This window comes from Seriola aureovittata, chromosome 4, assembly GCF_021018895.1.
Source record: "Seriola aureovittata isolate HTS-2021-v1 ecotype China chromosome 4, ASM2101889v1, whole genome shotgun sequence".
NCBI lineage: Eukaryota > Metazoa > Chordata > Actinopteri > Carangiformes > Carangidae > Seriola > Seriola aureovittata.
The window spans coordinates 16452769-16469214 of NC_079367.1; the positions used below are offsets into that span (position 1 = coordinate 16452769).

The 16446-nt window shown below is 41.4% G+C and overlaps 1 protein-coding gene across 1 annotated transcript in view; it reads right to left on the bottom strand.

The window, feature by feature from the left end:
- Nucleotides 1-16446, bottom strand: part of rsrc1 (arginine/serine-rich coiled-coil 1) — a 116831-nt gene that overhangs the window by 2664 nt on the left and 97721 nt on the right. The window contains exon 8 of the mRNA XM_056374343.1: nt 2376-2482. Coding sequence (XP_056230318.1) covers nt 2376-2482 — 107 coding nt within the window. The remainder of the gene's footprint in view (nt 1-2375; nt 2483-16446) is intronic.

Sequence of the window (16446 nt, forward strand, 5' to 3'; positions counted from 1 at the left end):
AAGGAAATGGAGGCGCTACTCTGCATTTTGATGGATGTCTTCAAGCACATTGGTGTAAAACATACATGAATACTGATTGCAAGCACTGAAAAACATACTAAAGGCAATCGATATATTACATACTATATACTGTATTACAGGAATTGTGAAATGCAATATGACATTTGTCCAACAGATGGCAGTGAAAGATAGGCCTTTGCAGTAAACTTGTGGACAGCAGAACTGATAGTGATCAGTTTGTATCCTGAAATGTATTCTTATGTATATCTCACTCAATTCATCTATGTATGTAAGAAAACATGAGACTATCAGCAATATACTGTATTTCCCCTTCCCTACCTTGTATTTTGTGAGTGATTCTCGTTGGGCTAAACCACCAGCTGCAGTGTGAGAGGCCTGGCTTCACTGTATAAGGTCTTCTTCATGTTGGTGATTACTGAAGCTATAACTTATGAATATTAAAATATTCAAACACTTGGCAGAATCAGCTTTGTGACAGGTCAACTTCGTCAGTTGAACAGCAACATTAACCACATTTTGTTACAGTTACAGCCAAAGGCATTTTTCTGAAAAGGACTTTAAGTGAAGATGAAGGCTCTCTGCCCTCCTCATGTTGCCATCTGTAGAGTCCAAGCTGATAGCAGGGAATATGATACTTAGACTGATTCTTCCTCCATCCCTAGAGGTATGACTTAAAGCTATAATAAGCCCCGTGTTTGGACGGATGGCCCGTTTGCCTTGTTGTACTTGATGAGGAAGAAATAACAAAATGAACACTTTGCCAAGTTCATTCATGTTTCAAACACTCCTAATACCAGCCCCAGAGCAAATGTTTACCCAGTTGGAAAAATCTATTTAAAATTCATTGGGCAGGATACAAAAAAGTGAGTGGGATATAAAACGCTCTAGCTAATAAGTATGGTGATGGGCCAAATATCAGATAGCATAAATGGCTATTACAATTCTTGGAAATGATTTGCTGAATATACATTTCTAATGAATGCAGCTCCCTTGAAGTAGAAAAAAATCTTAAAAGATATACAGTACTGTGGCAGATACTAAAGGTTTCACTGGCTCCTCCTCATTAACAGTTGCTTAAACATCATCCAGTCACACCTCATAGCTAAACAGTTATAAATACTAAAACCAAATAAACCTTATACATATATATTCTCAGACAATAACATGTTCAAAAAGGCAAGCCCATTCTGTTATTTTGACACCATTTCATTAAAAGAGGTTTGTTTAATAATCAGTTTCTTGAAATAACAATTTACCCAAAGATGTATATTATAGGGTAGTCAATGTTTACATGTTTATTTGGCGATTATTCATTCTGGCCAAGGATGTGATATTGCTAAAAGACTCTGAAAGACTATGCAATCCTCCTAACTAAACATGAATCGTCTAGATATCATAAGTAATATTTGACTAATGACGAGGACGATACCCAAGAGATTACTCTGAAAACCAGTGAAGAGCTGCTATTAAAAAAAAAGAAAAAAAAAAAAAAACAAACTTGAAATTGTGTATCATTACAGCACTTCTGTGCATAAAAGAGAAACTGATTAAAATACTGGAGAACTGTGTCCCTTTGTTTTACGTAATGTTGTATTTTCTTTGAAGAATTTTTAAATTATTCTATTTTTCTTTATTATGTTTTATGATGTGATTTTACAGTATATATCTAACTTTATACACATAAGAACACACTTGACAGGTAAAATTTCCCATGTAGAGATCCAATGTAGGTGTGAACAATGAAAGATACTACCCAACTGCATAAGTGAATCTGGTAAAGTTGGGGGATCAATGTGCGAATGTGGTTTACACTGAAAAAGAGAAAGCAGAGTGTAATGTGCATATGCAATCTGTGCAGTATGTCCAGGCCAGGACAGACTGGATTAGTCCAGTCCAAGCTGCAGCCACACGGGTCTTGACCTTTGTCAGACTCACCGAGACGTGTCCCAAAAGTCTGTGTAGGTCTGCTGTCACATGTTGTCGCCTATCTTTTCAAAACAGCCATGAGCCCCAACAAATCTAATTCCTGCTCCTTCAGAGACAGCAACATTTCAATAATGACTTCTGTGTTTTGTCTGCATCTGCACAACCAGAGGGGGGAGAGAGAGACAGAGGATGGCTGTTGCCTGCTGTGGCTTTTGTGTGGGTGCTGTTGCTTTGGAGGCGGCGAACAGTGGAGCGTCTGATGAAACCGTCTCAGGTCGGAACAAACAGCGCTGAATGGGAATGTTTGATTTGGTCTGGGCTGTCTCTGGACAGACGGCACAGCATTGCAGAGAGGGAAATTCAATAAGAGACAGAGTGAAAAGACAGAGAGAGTGAGGGGAAAGGGGAGAAAGAGAGACAGAACGCACCTTTATATCATCCCTGGATGATTTGAAAGCCTGAGGAACAAAGGAATCGCTCTCGATGGCCTCAATGTCCTTTATCCTTCGCACTTGCTCCTCCAGAGAAGTTCCCTCTGAAACACATGTTACACAGAAGGGAAGCTATGAACAAAAGCAGGCACACACATATGAACACAGGCACACAGAGGGTCAGCCTTCTCTTGTCATGTTCTGAAAGGCACCAGATTTCATTTGGACTGGGCTTAGTTGATTGTATGTTCTCTCTGTGTATAATGTTATTTGACACTTACAATATGAAATATCTGATATTCCCCTAGTTTAATCTTGGCTCCCACGAAAATAACTCTTGCTAAACCAAGGGCATGGAGTTAGTACAAAAGGTAAGTGGAAAAAATACTAACAAGATAATAGCCAGACAGTGAATTACACTCAGATAATGCATTCTAAAATAATCAAAATATGAACACAAACTCACTGCAACGAAATTTCATTATGGAGGCTAAATGTGATTAGGTTTCATACAGTTTTCATGTATCAGAAAGTATTTTGCTCTGGCTTGGCCCATCAAACAAAAAGACAGAAAGGGTTTCCAGTAAATTACTCTTGGATATAAACACATCAGGATTCTGCATATCAGATAATAAATCATTTCAAGAATTCAAGAGCAGTCTTCGTAGCGTAGGAGGGCAAAAATAGGTGTGCCAGGAAAGTTAGCAACAAGAAAAAAAAAGACAGAGTCTGAATGCTCCCATTATTCTCTGGCTGTCAATCTTTCCACTGATCAGTCAATATTCATCCCTCTCTCCCCCATCCATCCGTCCTCTCCTGCACTCTCCCATCTCTCTATCTGTCAATCCAGCAGACATCCATGTTTCTCTGCTCCACTGATGTAGGCTGTGTCATGAAAACAAGTACACAAATGGGAACACACACACACACACACACACACACACACACACACACACACACACACACAAAAAGAACAACGGCATACAAGTACTCCCACATGTACATGTGTTTGCAAACTTACATACTTAGCACTCATGGTTCACATAAATCCGTATACGCACTCGCACTCACACATGCGCACACACACACGCACTCACTCACTCACTGCTTGCAACTGGAGCTAATAGCAGGAATTAATTCAATCCATTAGCAGCTACAGAAAGGGTGTCACAACACATCTTCATGGCCTTGGTGTTTAATGAATAAATGAATATTTGTTCCTGCTTTCACAGCAAAGCATCACATGCTTTCTCTCTCTCTCTCTCCCTCTCTCTCTCTCTATCTCACACACACACACACACACCAAAGGCACACACACCCTATTATAGTTCATAATAGCACTCAAACAAACTCGGTTTTGATTTAAATGCACTGCAGAATTGGACAACTGAGTGACAAGTGGAATTAAGCCTTCCTATATGACAGACTATCAGCTTGTCATCCTGTGCGGGAAGATGTGAGCAGAGACGCATTGCACAGCGGCTCCAAAAATAGTCATTACCTTGACTGGGCTGCTAGATGAAGTCTGAACACTGGCCTAATATCCTCCTGAAGACTGTGGCCTGTCCTTCATACCACCATCACCACTGCACAGCTGCATGAGTGTGCAACTGTTTGAATAAAAAACCAATGCCTGTGACTGGCTGACAATTAATTGAGCCCAATTAATTCACTTTTTCAATTACCCCTTCTCTGCTGTCCTTTGAGCATGAATGCCATACGTAAAGAGCTACCAGACACAAACTGCCACACTGACATGTATCCACACACACACACACACACACACACACACAAACACACACACACACACACAAACACACACACACACACACACAAACCGCCCATATCTGCTGGCATCTCCTTGGCAGGCCCGTCTGTTGCTGGGCTGTCCGTGTGTGCTGCAGGAATCCATTAAGACCTCAGACTTTTTGACAAACACATTATTGGTAGATAAAATGACTTCCATATGCTGTTTGTCAGATGTCAGCGGGAAAAGATATGTATTTCATGAGAAAATCAAAAATAATGGACTTTGAGTGCGGGCCTAGCAAGCTTAGAGGCAGACAAAAATCAATACTCAAGCTGGGCGAGCGCACTTGGCAGCTCAGAGAGGTCAAAGTTGATATTTAATATTGACACATTATCTGGCAAATTAATTTAACAGGTCGACTCAATTGTCACCGCATTAGGAACGCTTCTTTGTCAGTGATGAGAGGAGGATAAAGTGAAAGTTGAGATAGAAAAAACAGACAGACAGTAAGAGACAGAAAGGAAAAGAAACAAAAGTAGACACAATTAAATGTACAGTATATGCACTGCTATAAATGAGGTAATTCTTATTTCTATATGGCGTTTGTGTCTGGATGCTGAAATGCATTAAAAGCATTACCACAATCCCGGAAATGGGATCAAACTAATAATGATAGTGACTGAGGAATGCATGTTAACGTCTGTTTGTGTCTTTGCATGTTTACACCTACTCGTGTGTGTGTGTGTGTGTGTGTCTGAGTCAGAAAAGGGAGTCAGAAAACTCACTTGCCATGTCATTACTGAAATTAGTTGGACAGACAGCAGTGCTGATGAGCGGCTCAGAATCAATAGGCTATTGTTCTCTCTAAATAGCTGTTTGTCCACTTCATTGATTAAGACCAGAAGACGAGGAGAGAAAATCAAACCAGCCAATGGAAACAGATTTCAGCTCATCTCCTTCAGCCTTGAAGATGAGAGCGCTGTGCAACAGTAACACTTCCCTGCCAGAAGAGGGAGCTCTTCATCAACACATGTGAGCAGAGGCCTTGGGCTATGGCAGTGTTGTCTTTGTAAACTTGACTTTGGTCTAGAGTTTGTCAATCAAGAGCAGCCGAGCTGAATATATTGCTGCTGCTGATTAATTCCAGTAATTGAGTGCACTAGCGTGCCAGCTAAATTACCGCAGCACTTGTTGTGTGGAGGAAAATAAATAAGGAAAACTAACTGCTTGTTTTATTGAGGTCTTGCAAATTTTGGCAAATCTTTGACAGTGTTTTGGAATTATATGGCAAACAGAGAGCTTAAAGGCATTTAACGAATGTATTAAAAATGAATAGCAAAGAAAGGGCAGACTGTGCCGCTGTATTAATGGTGGAGAGTGTGACTTCGGCACAGTGAGTCCAAGAATTATATCTGGGTCTCATCATGTCAGAAAAAAGTGACTCCCACTTTAAATCTAGTCAATTAAATCAGAGTATATTTTTTCAATTTATCAAAGAAAAAGATTCAAATTCATTTGTTTTAAATTGAATTTTCATGTATTTTTTCTCTGTGTTTACCGCTGACACACTGTCTACTGCAAACCCCACAATGATACAAGCCTTAGTTCTTAGGACACATGAGGATAAACATTTATCAGAGTTTTGTAACCCATGCCCAGCTTTCACATGGACATGCTCACACACTCACACACAACATCATCCCTTGGTTTTACCAGGTTTCAATAATGTGCCCTCCCTACCTCTCTCCCCTACCTCTCTCCCTGCACCGCGGCAAAGATGTGTAATTCAATGCTCAATTTAGGCCCGTCTCTGTGGAGATTTTTTTGCCTGCTAATTGATAGAAATTAAGCCATTAATCAAGCCACTAGCCATCATTCAACCCAGGGAAGATGAATACAAACTTTCATAATAACCACCTTCCCCATTTTAGCCCTCATTAGCATTAATTTTTAATGTAATTATGCTATTCTTTTACACTGAGCTCATAAATTACTGCTCTTTTGTTGCTGGCTGGCCTTGTAAAATCCAAAGTAATGCTTTGTAGTCTGATCTTTAAGGCAATTACTGGCTTCTTCACTCTTTTATCTCCCTGCATTTCCAATAACCTGCTCTCTAATGATTTATCTCCGCTGTACCCCCCTCCCCCCCTCCAATCCCCTTCCCCGCTCTTTCTCTCTCTACACCAGCGGCCAACTGCCCCGCTGCCAGCCTCCGCCTCCAATCCCCATCCGCCCACATTCTCCCCATCTCTTTACAACAGCCCCAGATACATCAGGGATGCACACAAACACATGCATGGATGCTTGCCTCCACCAACTTAACTATATTAACACACGTGTATCAGTGTATTCATTGTGTGTGTGTGCAGTAACTTTGTTTTCTATCTCCTTTAGCCATTTTCCAGCTCGCCCTTCATTAGTGAAAATCCAGCTCCAGCAATGGCGACAGCACCTGGGGAATGCCAAGGTAAGAGACTGGCGCTCCATCTCACTCTCTCTCTCTCTCCTGGCTGGTCTCCTGTGGGTCTTACCTGTAGGCTAGCTGCTCTTGTTTATGTAACCCCTGAGCTGGGTAAACACACACACACACACACACACACACACACACACACACACACACACACACACACACACACACACACACACACACGCACACAGGCACACACTCGCAGAGCTTGGCATCAAACAGCTGAGTTAAGCTTAGCAGGGCTGTGTGCTAGGGGCGATAGAGGGGCTCCGGTCTGGCCCTGTTCTCAGCAGCAGCATCCTGGCTGCATCAAAGTCTTTACTGTATGATTCTCCAGGCCCAAACAACAGGCTGCTCCAACGCATGCCTGGGAATTGGACTGAACAACAACAGAAAAAATGAAACAATAGGTTACTTATTAAAATCCAACTGATGAGATTTCATTATCAGCACCAAATGACTCTCTGCGAGACATTTTGCTTTGCCGATGAGATTTCCATTGCATTAAAATAAATAAATGAAGAAACCTAATGTGTCTGCGAAAGCTGCTGCTAATGAGATATTTTGTTGATATGACACAGAAGTTTAAGCCTGTGCCACTCAGACCCAAAATCATAGTCAGACCTATTCCCCTACTTCTACACAGAGTCACACAGCTAACTTCCATTATTAAAAGGTGTCTGGTGTGGGCCTTGGTTAGGTAATACTTTTAGACTGTATTGATCAGGGGCTGCTGACAGGTTCTGATGTTAGCCCTGGAAATGCATCAAGTGGCTAATGAGCAGCTATTAGGCCCATCGATTTGCTGATTTCAATTGATAGCTAGCAGGCCAAAGCGGCACATCAATATTTGCATAACTAATACCCTGCAGCTTTAGGCATTGAAAAATGAGACCTCAATGAGTCAGGGAGAAAGAAAAGAGATACATAGAGAGAGAGACTGAGAGGTGATGAGGATAATGAGAGCAGACAAAAACAGATCAGCAGCACAGAAGTATGAGAAACACCTGGACTATCAAAACTATCCGAAAGCCAAGAAAAGCTAAACCACCATGTGTTTCCTCTCCCCCTGTGTGTGAATCAGTAGGTTGTCTGTAAGGAAGCCAACCACCAATAGTAGTGTTGCAACAATGACAATGTGTGACGCTGATGTGCCTGACGCCTGTGGCGGCCCGGGTCAACAGGTCACACAAAATGAAGGAAAATTCTGACAGGCTGAGCCAGATGTCCCGAATGTGTCCCCAAGGAGTGTGTGTATATGTATGTATGTGTTTGTAAGTGCATGTGTGTGCAGGGAAATGTCCAGTGACAAAGCAGGTGGCTAAGCCAGTCTAATGTGCACTCCCACGAGACCACACACACACACACACACACACACGCACACACACACGCACATACATAATATGCACAGTTGCTCTTATATTACCTCCGATCCTCCCTCCAGAAAAGCCACGTGTCTCTATAACCCATGTCTTCCAACAATGCACCTTCCACCACAATACACACACAGGCCAAGTGATCCCCTGCGGTGCTCACCTTGTTATCTTAGTGTCAACTGGTCTCTGTGGAGTTTGCCGTCCTGTCGACTCCTGTCACTCACACCTAAACACTCAGGTCTATAAGTTCTGTGGAACTTATGGAGAATACCACAAATAAACGCTTTGTAGCCTTGAGCATTATTTGACCTTAGCAGATATGGCATGTGATATTTTTATGTGATATCTATTTGGAATCAGGAAATGAAGAGCAGCTGGTGGCTGAGTGTCACACACACGCTCTTCTAGTGTCTCCTAGTGATAGTGATCTCCCACTCTCTAGTCAATAAAGGTCTGAATGATGAATTAAAGACCCAAACAACCTGCTAATGACAGGATGACATGGCAGCCACGCGCTATGCTCGGCTATCTCCTTCCACATCTCCACTCGTCCCTGCCTACTCACCACTTCTCTCTCTCTTCTGTCATCCAACCCCTTTCTTCTCATCTCTCCTCTTAACTTCCTCTTCTCAACTGACCCTGGTTCAGCTACTCTGCAGAATATTCTCCATGTCTATACAACAAAATCCTGCTACTACAATTAAATGCATGTGTTTAGCCTCTTTCCGTCTCTACCCATAATGAAATCATGGGGAAGAACAACAGATTGGCCCCAGTCTGTCCTTCCATCCATCATACACAATATCTGAAGCCACAGACTGCACAAGAAATGATGATGCATGTAATTGTTTGATTCTGCCATCAAAACTGTACTGACTGATCTAAAGTACTTATACATTATTTGTTTGTTCATGTGCGGGTCATGCAAACCTCAGACATAACTTATGAGACTTTGATGAGACACAGTTTTTGGGAAAATGATGCAACGCAAGCTACATTCTCGCATTTAAATACATTGTTTGTGTTACAACTGAAAAAAGCTAAAATACTGTATTCACTTGTAATTGTCTCAGATGGAGAATTTACCATTCATCATGGGACGACATGTTTATTGTTGCCTTGTTGACACTGTACCTATTACTATCATGCGTATAAATAATGCATTCATTTCCAAAAACAAGGGTCTACCTTTCAGGAAACTAGTGCAAACAAAGTTTAAAAGCATCTACTGTATATTTACTGCATATAAATCAGCTATTTATCAGAAATTCTAGCTAGGACTTGACTGCTCCTGCTGACCTGACAACATGGTGCTAACTGCAAACATAGAGGGCTAACTAAAACCAGGTGGGTGTGTTTCTCTCTGTATGTATATGTGTGTGTGTGTGTATGTGAGTGTGAGTGTGAGTGTGAGGGAGAGAAAGAGAGCAGTCTGAGTGTTTGCCGATGTCCTGTGCCTGGGCAGCATCACAGAATCTCATTAAATAGTCAAGCTTTCACAGGCTGAGTGGTGAGATCTTCAAGATCACAGCCACTTTCTCTGTCGACAAGCTTTAAAAGGGACTTGTGGCATTTCTAAAAATTTGTATGAAATTTTGTTTCAATATATTTTATTAAATTATCTCAGAGTTTTGCTGCTTTGGTGAGTCTTGCTATTTCAGGATGCATACATAGGATATTGTCAGCATGCTGCAAGAACAACAAACCCCTAGAAGTCACTTTAGAAAGTGAGCATAAACTGTAGTGTAAAATGTAAATCAGCACGTAGATGAAGGTCCATGTACCTTAAACTCGATTTCTCATATTTTAGACTCCTAACTGTTCAGTAATCTGCAGTACAATAATAGCCTGTCTGTCTGTGAGACTCAAGGAGCTCTTTATTAAGCACAGTGCTGTTTTAGTGTGATTAGAATACAGAGTCCTGCCCTGCCCTTTACCAGAAATAACAAGCATTGGACTGAATTAACTTGAAGTAAAACTAGACTGTGCGCATGTGTGTGTTTGAGTGCGTGCGCAGGAAAAAGTGCAGTGGTCTCCATTTTTCGATCCCAGACTGGTCAGCAGGTCTTTTATGAACAACTCTATAATTAGAGAAACACCAAGCAACTAATTACTTAATTGGAGCAAGGTCTTTAAAATGAAAATGATGTAATCTGAATCCAGGAAACGGGCTCGATTTTCACATACACCAATACATGAATGTCAACACACAAACAGGCACACGCACCTCATGACCTACAGTCTTCTTGACATGTAGCCATCAAGAAACCAACTCTTTCCCCCGTAGTTGGGTTGTAATTGATTCTCTCTTTCACTCTGCTGGCTCCTGACAGGGCGCGTGTGCATGCGTGCGTGTGTGTGTGTGTGTGTGTGTGTGGGTGGGCGATGGAGGAAAGGGGACAGAGAGGGAGGGAGACTCCTGTTTGTGTGGTCTGTTACAAACTATATTAGTAAAGGTCATGGCCGTGTGTGTATGTGTGTGAGTGTATCTGAGTAGTAATTAATTAGGCAAATGCCCCCCACCTCCTCCTTTTCTGACCTCAGTTGTCAACTAATAAGCTTGGCACTGTGCAATATATTACACTCCTTTTTTCTGTTGCATTCTGCCTTATTGGAGGAAATCATCAAAAATAACAAAACAAAGGTGACATCATCATTTACACGTAAATCCAAAACTCCTCAATGTAAATTATTTTCCTTTATGGCCTAAATTACAGGAAGGGAATGCATGAATAGTTGCATGACTATAATGTCAAGTCAAATGTGTGTGTGTGTGTGTGTGTGTGTGTGTGTGTGTGTGTGTATGTGTGTACGTTCCTCTCACTTCACCCTGATTATGTGTGTACAAAGGTATAAAAAGGTGTACTGCTCTCCGTGCAGTGACTCTTCATCTCCACAATCTCTCTGACTGTTACCCCACCCCACACTGGACCCGTCCTGATGTCACAGGCAGAGCTTGTCACTGAACAAGCTGCAGAAGGAAGAGGGCACCATGGTAATAATCTGCTCTACACTCAAGTATGACACAACAGTTGACTAACATAAATTCTGCACCCACTTGGGAAACCAGCAATTCTGAATGTGTGTCAGTGATGTATGAGGACATACAGTTGTAGATCTGGTGAACAACTACAATAAGAGAACTGTGCGATGACAGTCTTGAATGATTGGATCACATACAGGTTGAATGCATTTACAGTACAGAGTGCAATATGTGAATTTAAAATTATTGTTATGCTTATATCAGTATGTATTATTAATTGCTTTTGTAAATTTTAGCCAAGTATTGCTATACTCTGTAATGACCTTCTTTTCACATGTGCAGATCTACACTTTTTTTTTGCACAGTAGTACAAAAGGTGCAATGCCTTCGCGATGCTATATAGTGCTGCCAAAGCTCCCCAACACACACACAACTTTCCCAACATCACAACTGTCACACACACATTTTAAAAAAGAGATACTTAAGCACATATTACTTCCCCTGAACACACACACATACACACACTCTGAAGGACCTCTGATGTCTAATGACAAACTTTGCAGAGGCCACCACATGGCCAGAGCCACCCAGGATGCCAGCACTTTGACCTGCAACAGTCTGCGGTGTGCCTAATCACTGCAGTCTGACCACCCTGTTAGACTACACCAAGTACACTACTGCTGTGTGTGATCATATCCAGACATGTGCATGCATGCGTGTGTGTGTGTGTAAGCCACTTTCACATACTGGGAATGTTTTCAGTTAGTGACAAACTACTACCCTACCTACCTACACTGCTATGGCTGCAATGGTCATCCTGATTATTTAGCTATATTTTGTGCTCAATTTTCATATTTTTTCAAAATTAAAACCTGTAAAATTACATCTTAACTATTAATTGTTAAAAAAAAAAAACTATTCGCAAAAAAAGTTGATAAAAACACATATAGGCACTTCTAAACATGAATTTGATTAAGAAAGATTTTCACATTCAGTATCAAATTTTCAACAAATCTGCCTCATTCTATCCAAAACCTAAATGGAATAGACAGGAAATCTGGAAAATACATCAGCCTGGTGCCTCAACAAGAGGTTGCTGAACATACATCGGTCTACTGGCAGGAGGTTAATTGATAAGGGGGACCCAAGAAACGATTACCAATCACAGAGGGTAAAAGGGTGCTGTCAATCATCTGTCCACTTGACCTGAATGAACACAGGCTGGAGACTTGCATGGTCAATTTTTGTGTAATCTAGCCTATAGCAGAGATAGCTCAGCTGCTATCGAGTCAAACATGTCATTGCACAGATATCCTTATAGAAATTATTAAGCTATAGGCTCCATAGCTGCAGAAGTGACAGCCACACCAGGCAGCATCAGCATCCCATTACCCCGGGACAACAAAGGGTCACACGGGGTTAGCAGAATTCAGCATTCGCCTCCACACATTCACGGGACCAGCAGCACTTAGGACAGGAGGTCACCTAATCACCTTGCAGAGCCATCTCCGAGGGAGAAACAGGGAAGCGGGAGGTAGGGGGGGGGGGGGGAAATCAACTTTAAATTTGCAGTGATGAAAAATCAATAAAGCAGTAATTGCTTGGCTTATCACTGTGCAATGAAACAAATTGGGAGGAGAAGGAAGGCAAGGCGAGGGCTGGCGTCCATGCTGCACGCCAGGGTTTTTTTGGCTGCAGCGTGTGGAGCTAAGCGAAGCACGAGAGAGAGAGAGAGAGAGAGAAAGGGAGAGACAGAGAAAGAGAGAGAGAGAGAGAAGGAGAGAGAGAGAGAGAGAGAGAGAGAGGAGTTTGGGCTTCAGTGGGCCAAGGCAAGGAAAAAAGGTCTCCTCGTGATAATTAAATCTTCTCACACTGATTTTCTGCCAAATTTATTTCCCCAGGGACCATAACTCTGATTCAGTGCTTACAAGCCTTGCATAACTAATCATTTCAACGTGGGGGCAACCACAAACCTGAATGAATAGGGAGGAGAGTGAAGCAAATAAAAAGAGAGATGGCTAGACAAAATCTGTGGCACTATTCATGTCTAAATCAATCATTATTTAGGCAGCACAAAAAACAGGAAAAAGTGTGGAACGTTCTTCTGTAAGATTCTGTTTGAAACAGACCTTTTAAGTGAAGGTGTAATTGATTGCCATTGTGCTCTCTTCTACACTTTCTCTGCAGTGCTATACAGGCAGAAAACATCCTTTCATTCCTGGAACAAATAGAACCCATGAAGCCAATGAAGTGTCGGTTCAATATTCCTCTGACTGTTCCTGGCATGATTGTGTTGAACATAATAACACAACAAATAAGGCCATTTATCTGAAGTAACGACAGGAGATGAGGCTAACTCCACTAATCAATACAGAATCAATACAAACCAGATTTTCTTACATCAAAATCACCGAGACAGATATTCCTTCAGTGCAGAGTGCACAAGAGCAATACAGAGCCTCCCTCGAGTCCTAAGGTAGATCATGTAGCCAGTGGAAAGAACACAGTTTAAAAAAAGTATAACGTCTACCCTGAGCGAGGATGCTGGGAACTATAATTATAGCTTGGTATAATTCAGACACTCTCCTTATTGAATCTTCATGTTTTAGTTAATGTGATGAGATCATCGACACCAGATCACTCGTGTTTACCAGCGGATGAATTTCACTGCTTGTCCTTCAAGTGGCAGCCTGAGCAGTGCTGATGCTGCTCGCCGAGGTAGCGTGGCACGCCACACCATGGCCCCGGTAATTAAAACATTTAAAGCAGAGCCAGCCCCCCTGTGCTCCCGGGGTGTGATATGGGGGTCACGCGCCTGTAGATTCTAATTTGCGCACCATTTGTATTCATGACAGGCACATGCTAAATATTTAACAGCAGCCCGGCAGGAGTTTTGTATTGTTAGGCTTTCCAGGTCAAATAATTTGATTTCAAGGCAGATTACATTAAGCGTCAATGTCCAAGCCACCACTCTCACTTGCCTCTCATTTCCTGTCTTTTATTACAGCTGAGATAGGCCAGAACTGAAGGGATATGGTTTTGGATTATACAAGAGCTTGTTATCCATGGATTAGTTATTATTTTCAATTAGAAAAGGGATCACATCATTTATTACGGACACACACACCCACAAAGGTATTGCATGCAGACGCTTGCATGCCGAGCGGAAATTTTAGCTGACTGACAAATTGTTTAGCAGAGCACGTAATTATACCTAACAAGAGGAATATTATTTCAAACAAATGATGGTGCAGGCACACGCACCATTAATGATATTTCACTTATACTGATTGTCCTTGACAGAGGCATCCTACAGCTGGTGAGGATGTATGTTCTCACTCTTTTTTCTATAATTTGAACAAGTTAAGTGAGAAACCAAATCCAACCATTTTATGTTTCAGCCGAGGCCCTGTGGTGATTGACAACAGAGCTAGTTAAACGGTGATGAGGCGTTAATGGATGCTAGGTCGAGGAAGTGAGGGGGTGGGGGGTGAGCTGGAGGGGGCCTGCAGCTGAATATTTAATGGTCATATAATTCCTGAACACAGACACACACAGACAGGTACACACCCAACCCGTGACCTGTCCTACACACTGCGTAATTAGGGAAACAGTCCTTTCGTTTAACTGCCAAAAGAGCAAACTGTAGGTATATATTCCCCTAATGATATGGGTTAAAGAGCTATTATACGTCTCATTAAAATATATGATCTCCCAATCTGGTGGTGGTTTTGAGGTAATGGGGACAGAGCAGCATAAGGGCTAAAATACCATCCACAGGCTATAGGCTAGTGTCCAATGCATATCTACATAATTCTGTATGTCAGCGTGTGGCTGCACAAATGAAAAGAAGTTTCTGTCAGTGCCTCATGAACGACACACAGGACTCAAAATCTTCACTAGACGACAGTGCTTAGAGTGTGTGTTTAGGGCCTTTTGAAGCAGCATGTGAGTGTGTAGGAATGAATTGGGGTTATCAAGCATTTGACACCAATTTTCATGCCAACTACTTACATTTCTCTTTAAGTATATAAAGAGAAGCTGGAATTAACACAAGGTCTTCAGAAAGGCTAATGAGGCCTAGATTGATGACAAACTTGATTACACACTTAAGCGCGCACACACCCAATCCCTGACATCACAGTAATTGATACAATATTAGAGAGTAGGGTATAATGCAGATGACACAGCTGACATTTCTCTTCTCTCAACATATGTTAAATTCTCTCTAGTAACGTCTTGCTATTAACCTTTGTCATTCCCAGTTCAGCCGAAAAAACACCTGCACATAAACAAACTGTATATGCACAGTGAAATAAACAAGTAAATAAGAAACTAAAAGAAAAAGTAAGAAACATAATAGTAGGGATGAACTTAAATCTTTATTTAAAAAAAATGATAAGGTTTACTTTAATAAACTATAACAACACATTTGTATTTTCCGAAAGGTTAGACGATTAATTAATTGGTGGCTCAATGGAAAATATATTCTATTCTGAAAATCAGTTTTGAGGATTTCATGTTTTTTCTTGTCATATATGACAGCAAACTGAATATCTGTGGGTTATTTTGTTTGGATAAAACAAATAATTTGAATATGCAAATCACAGACAGACTTGACAGTACTAAAACACAAAGCAGGTATTCTGATGTACAGGCAGGTATAATAGTGTCCACGAGAAAGGGAATGAATGGGTAAGTTTAGGTTGGTATGAAATTCATAATGTCTGTAATTTGATATATTTGGTTTATTACGTACAGTAATACCACTCACCACGACTTATATGTTGCCTCCAGTAAAGTGCCAGCTGACACTACAGTCCACACAAATAGACGGTGTTACACTGGCAGTCAGTTCTTCTCATTATAGCTGGATATACTATGTTAGCTAAAAGCCTCCTGGGCACACAAACAACATCTCTCAGCTTTAATAGCCTAAACAAGGCATGCTACTAACAAAGGAATCATCCTCCCCTCTCATTCTCACACCCTTTCATATCACATTTCCTTTTTCAACCACTAGCATCATCTGGCTGCCCTTAACCAGAGAGCCAAACACTCCTTTTAAGTGGAGACTACTTTGTTAACTGATGACCACGGGGCCAGTTATTGATCCTCTTCTTTCTCTATCTCAGTAAACACTGCTGATAAAAATCCCTCTCTTCTCGCAGGGTTCCGCAGTATGCAGCCATAGTTTGCTACAATAATAGCTTGCATATCATAGCATCCACATGAATCAGATCTCAGTGGTTTCGATTAGGACAAAACTAACTCAAACACATCGCCAGTCTCGGATGTGAATCTATTTATGAACGAAGAGTGTAGGTGGTAGTGTTCTTCACTTCTCCACTCCATTCTCTTTAAAGGTTTTCTCATTTCACTTGACTTAACGGTTCAAGTGTAAACTTTCTAGTTGTGTTGACCTCTAAGAGGCCCTGCGGGGAATAAAAAGACTCCTGTTGATCTGCTGTTTAGCAGCAGCAGTGGCCCAC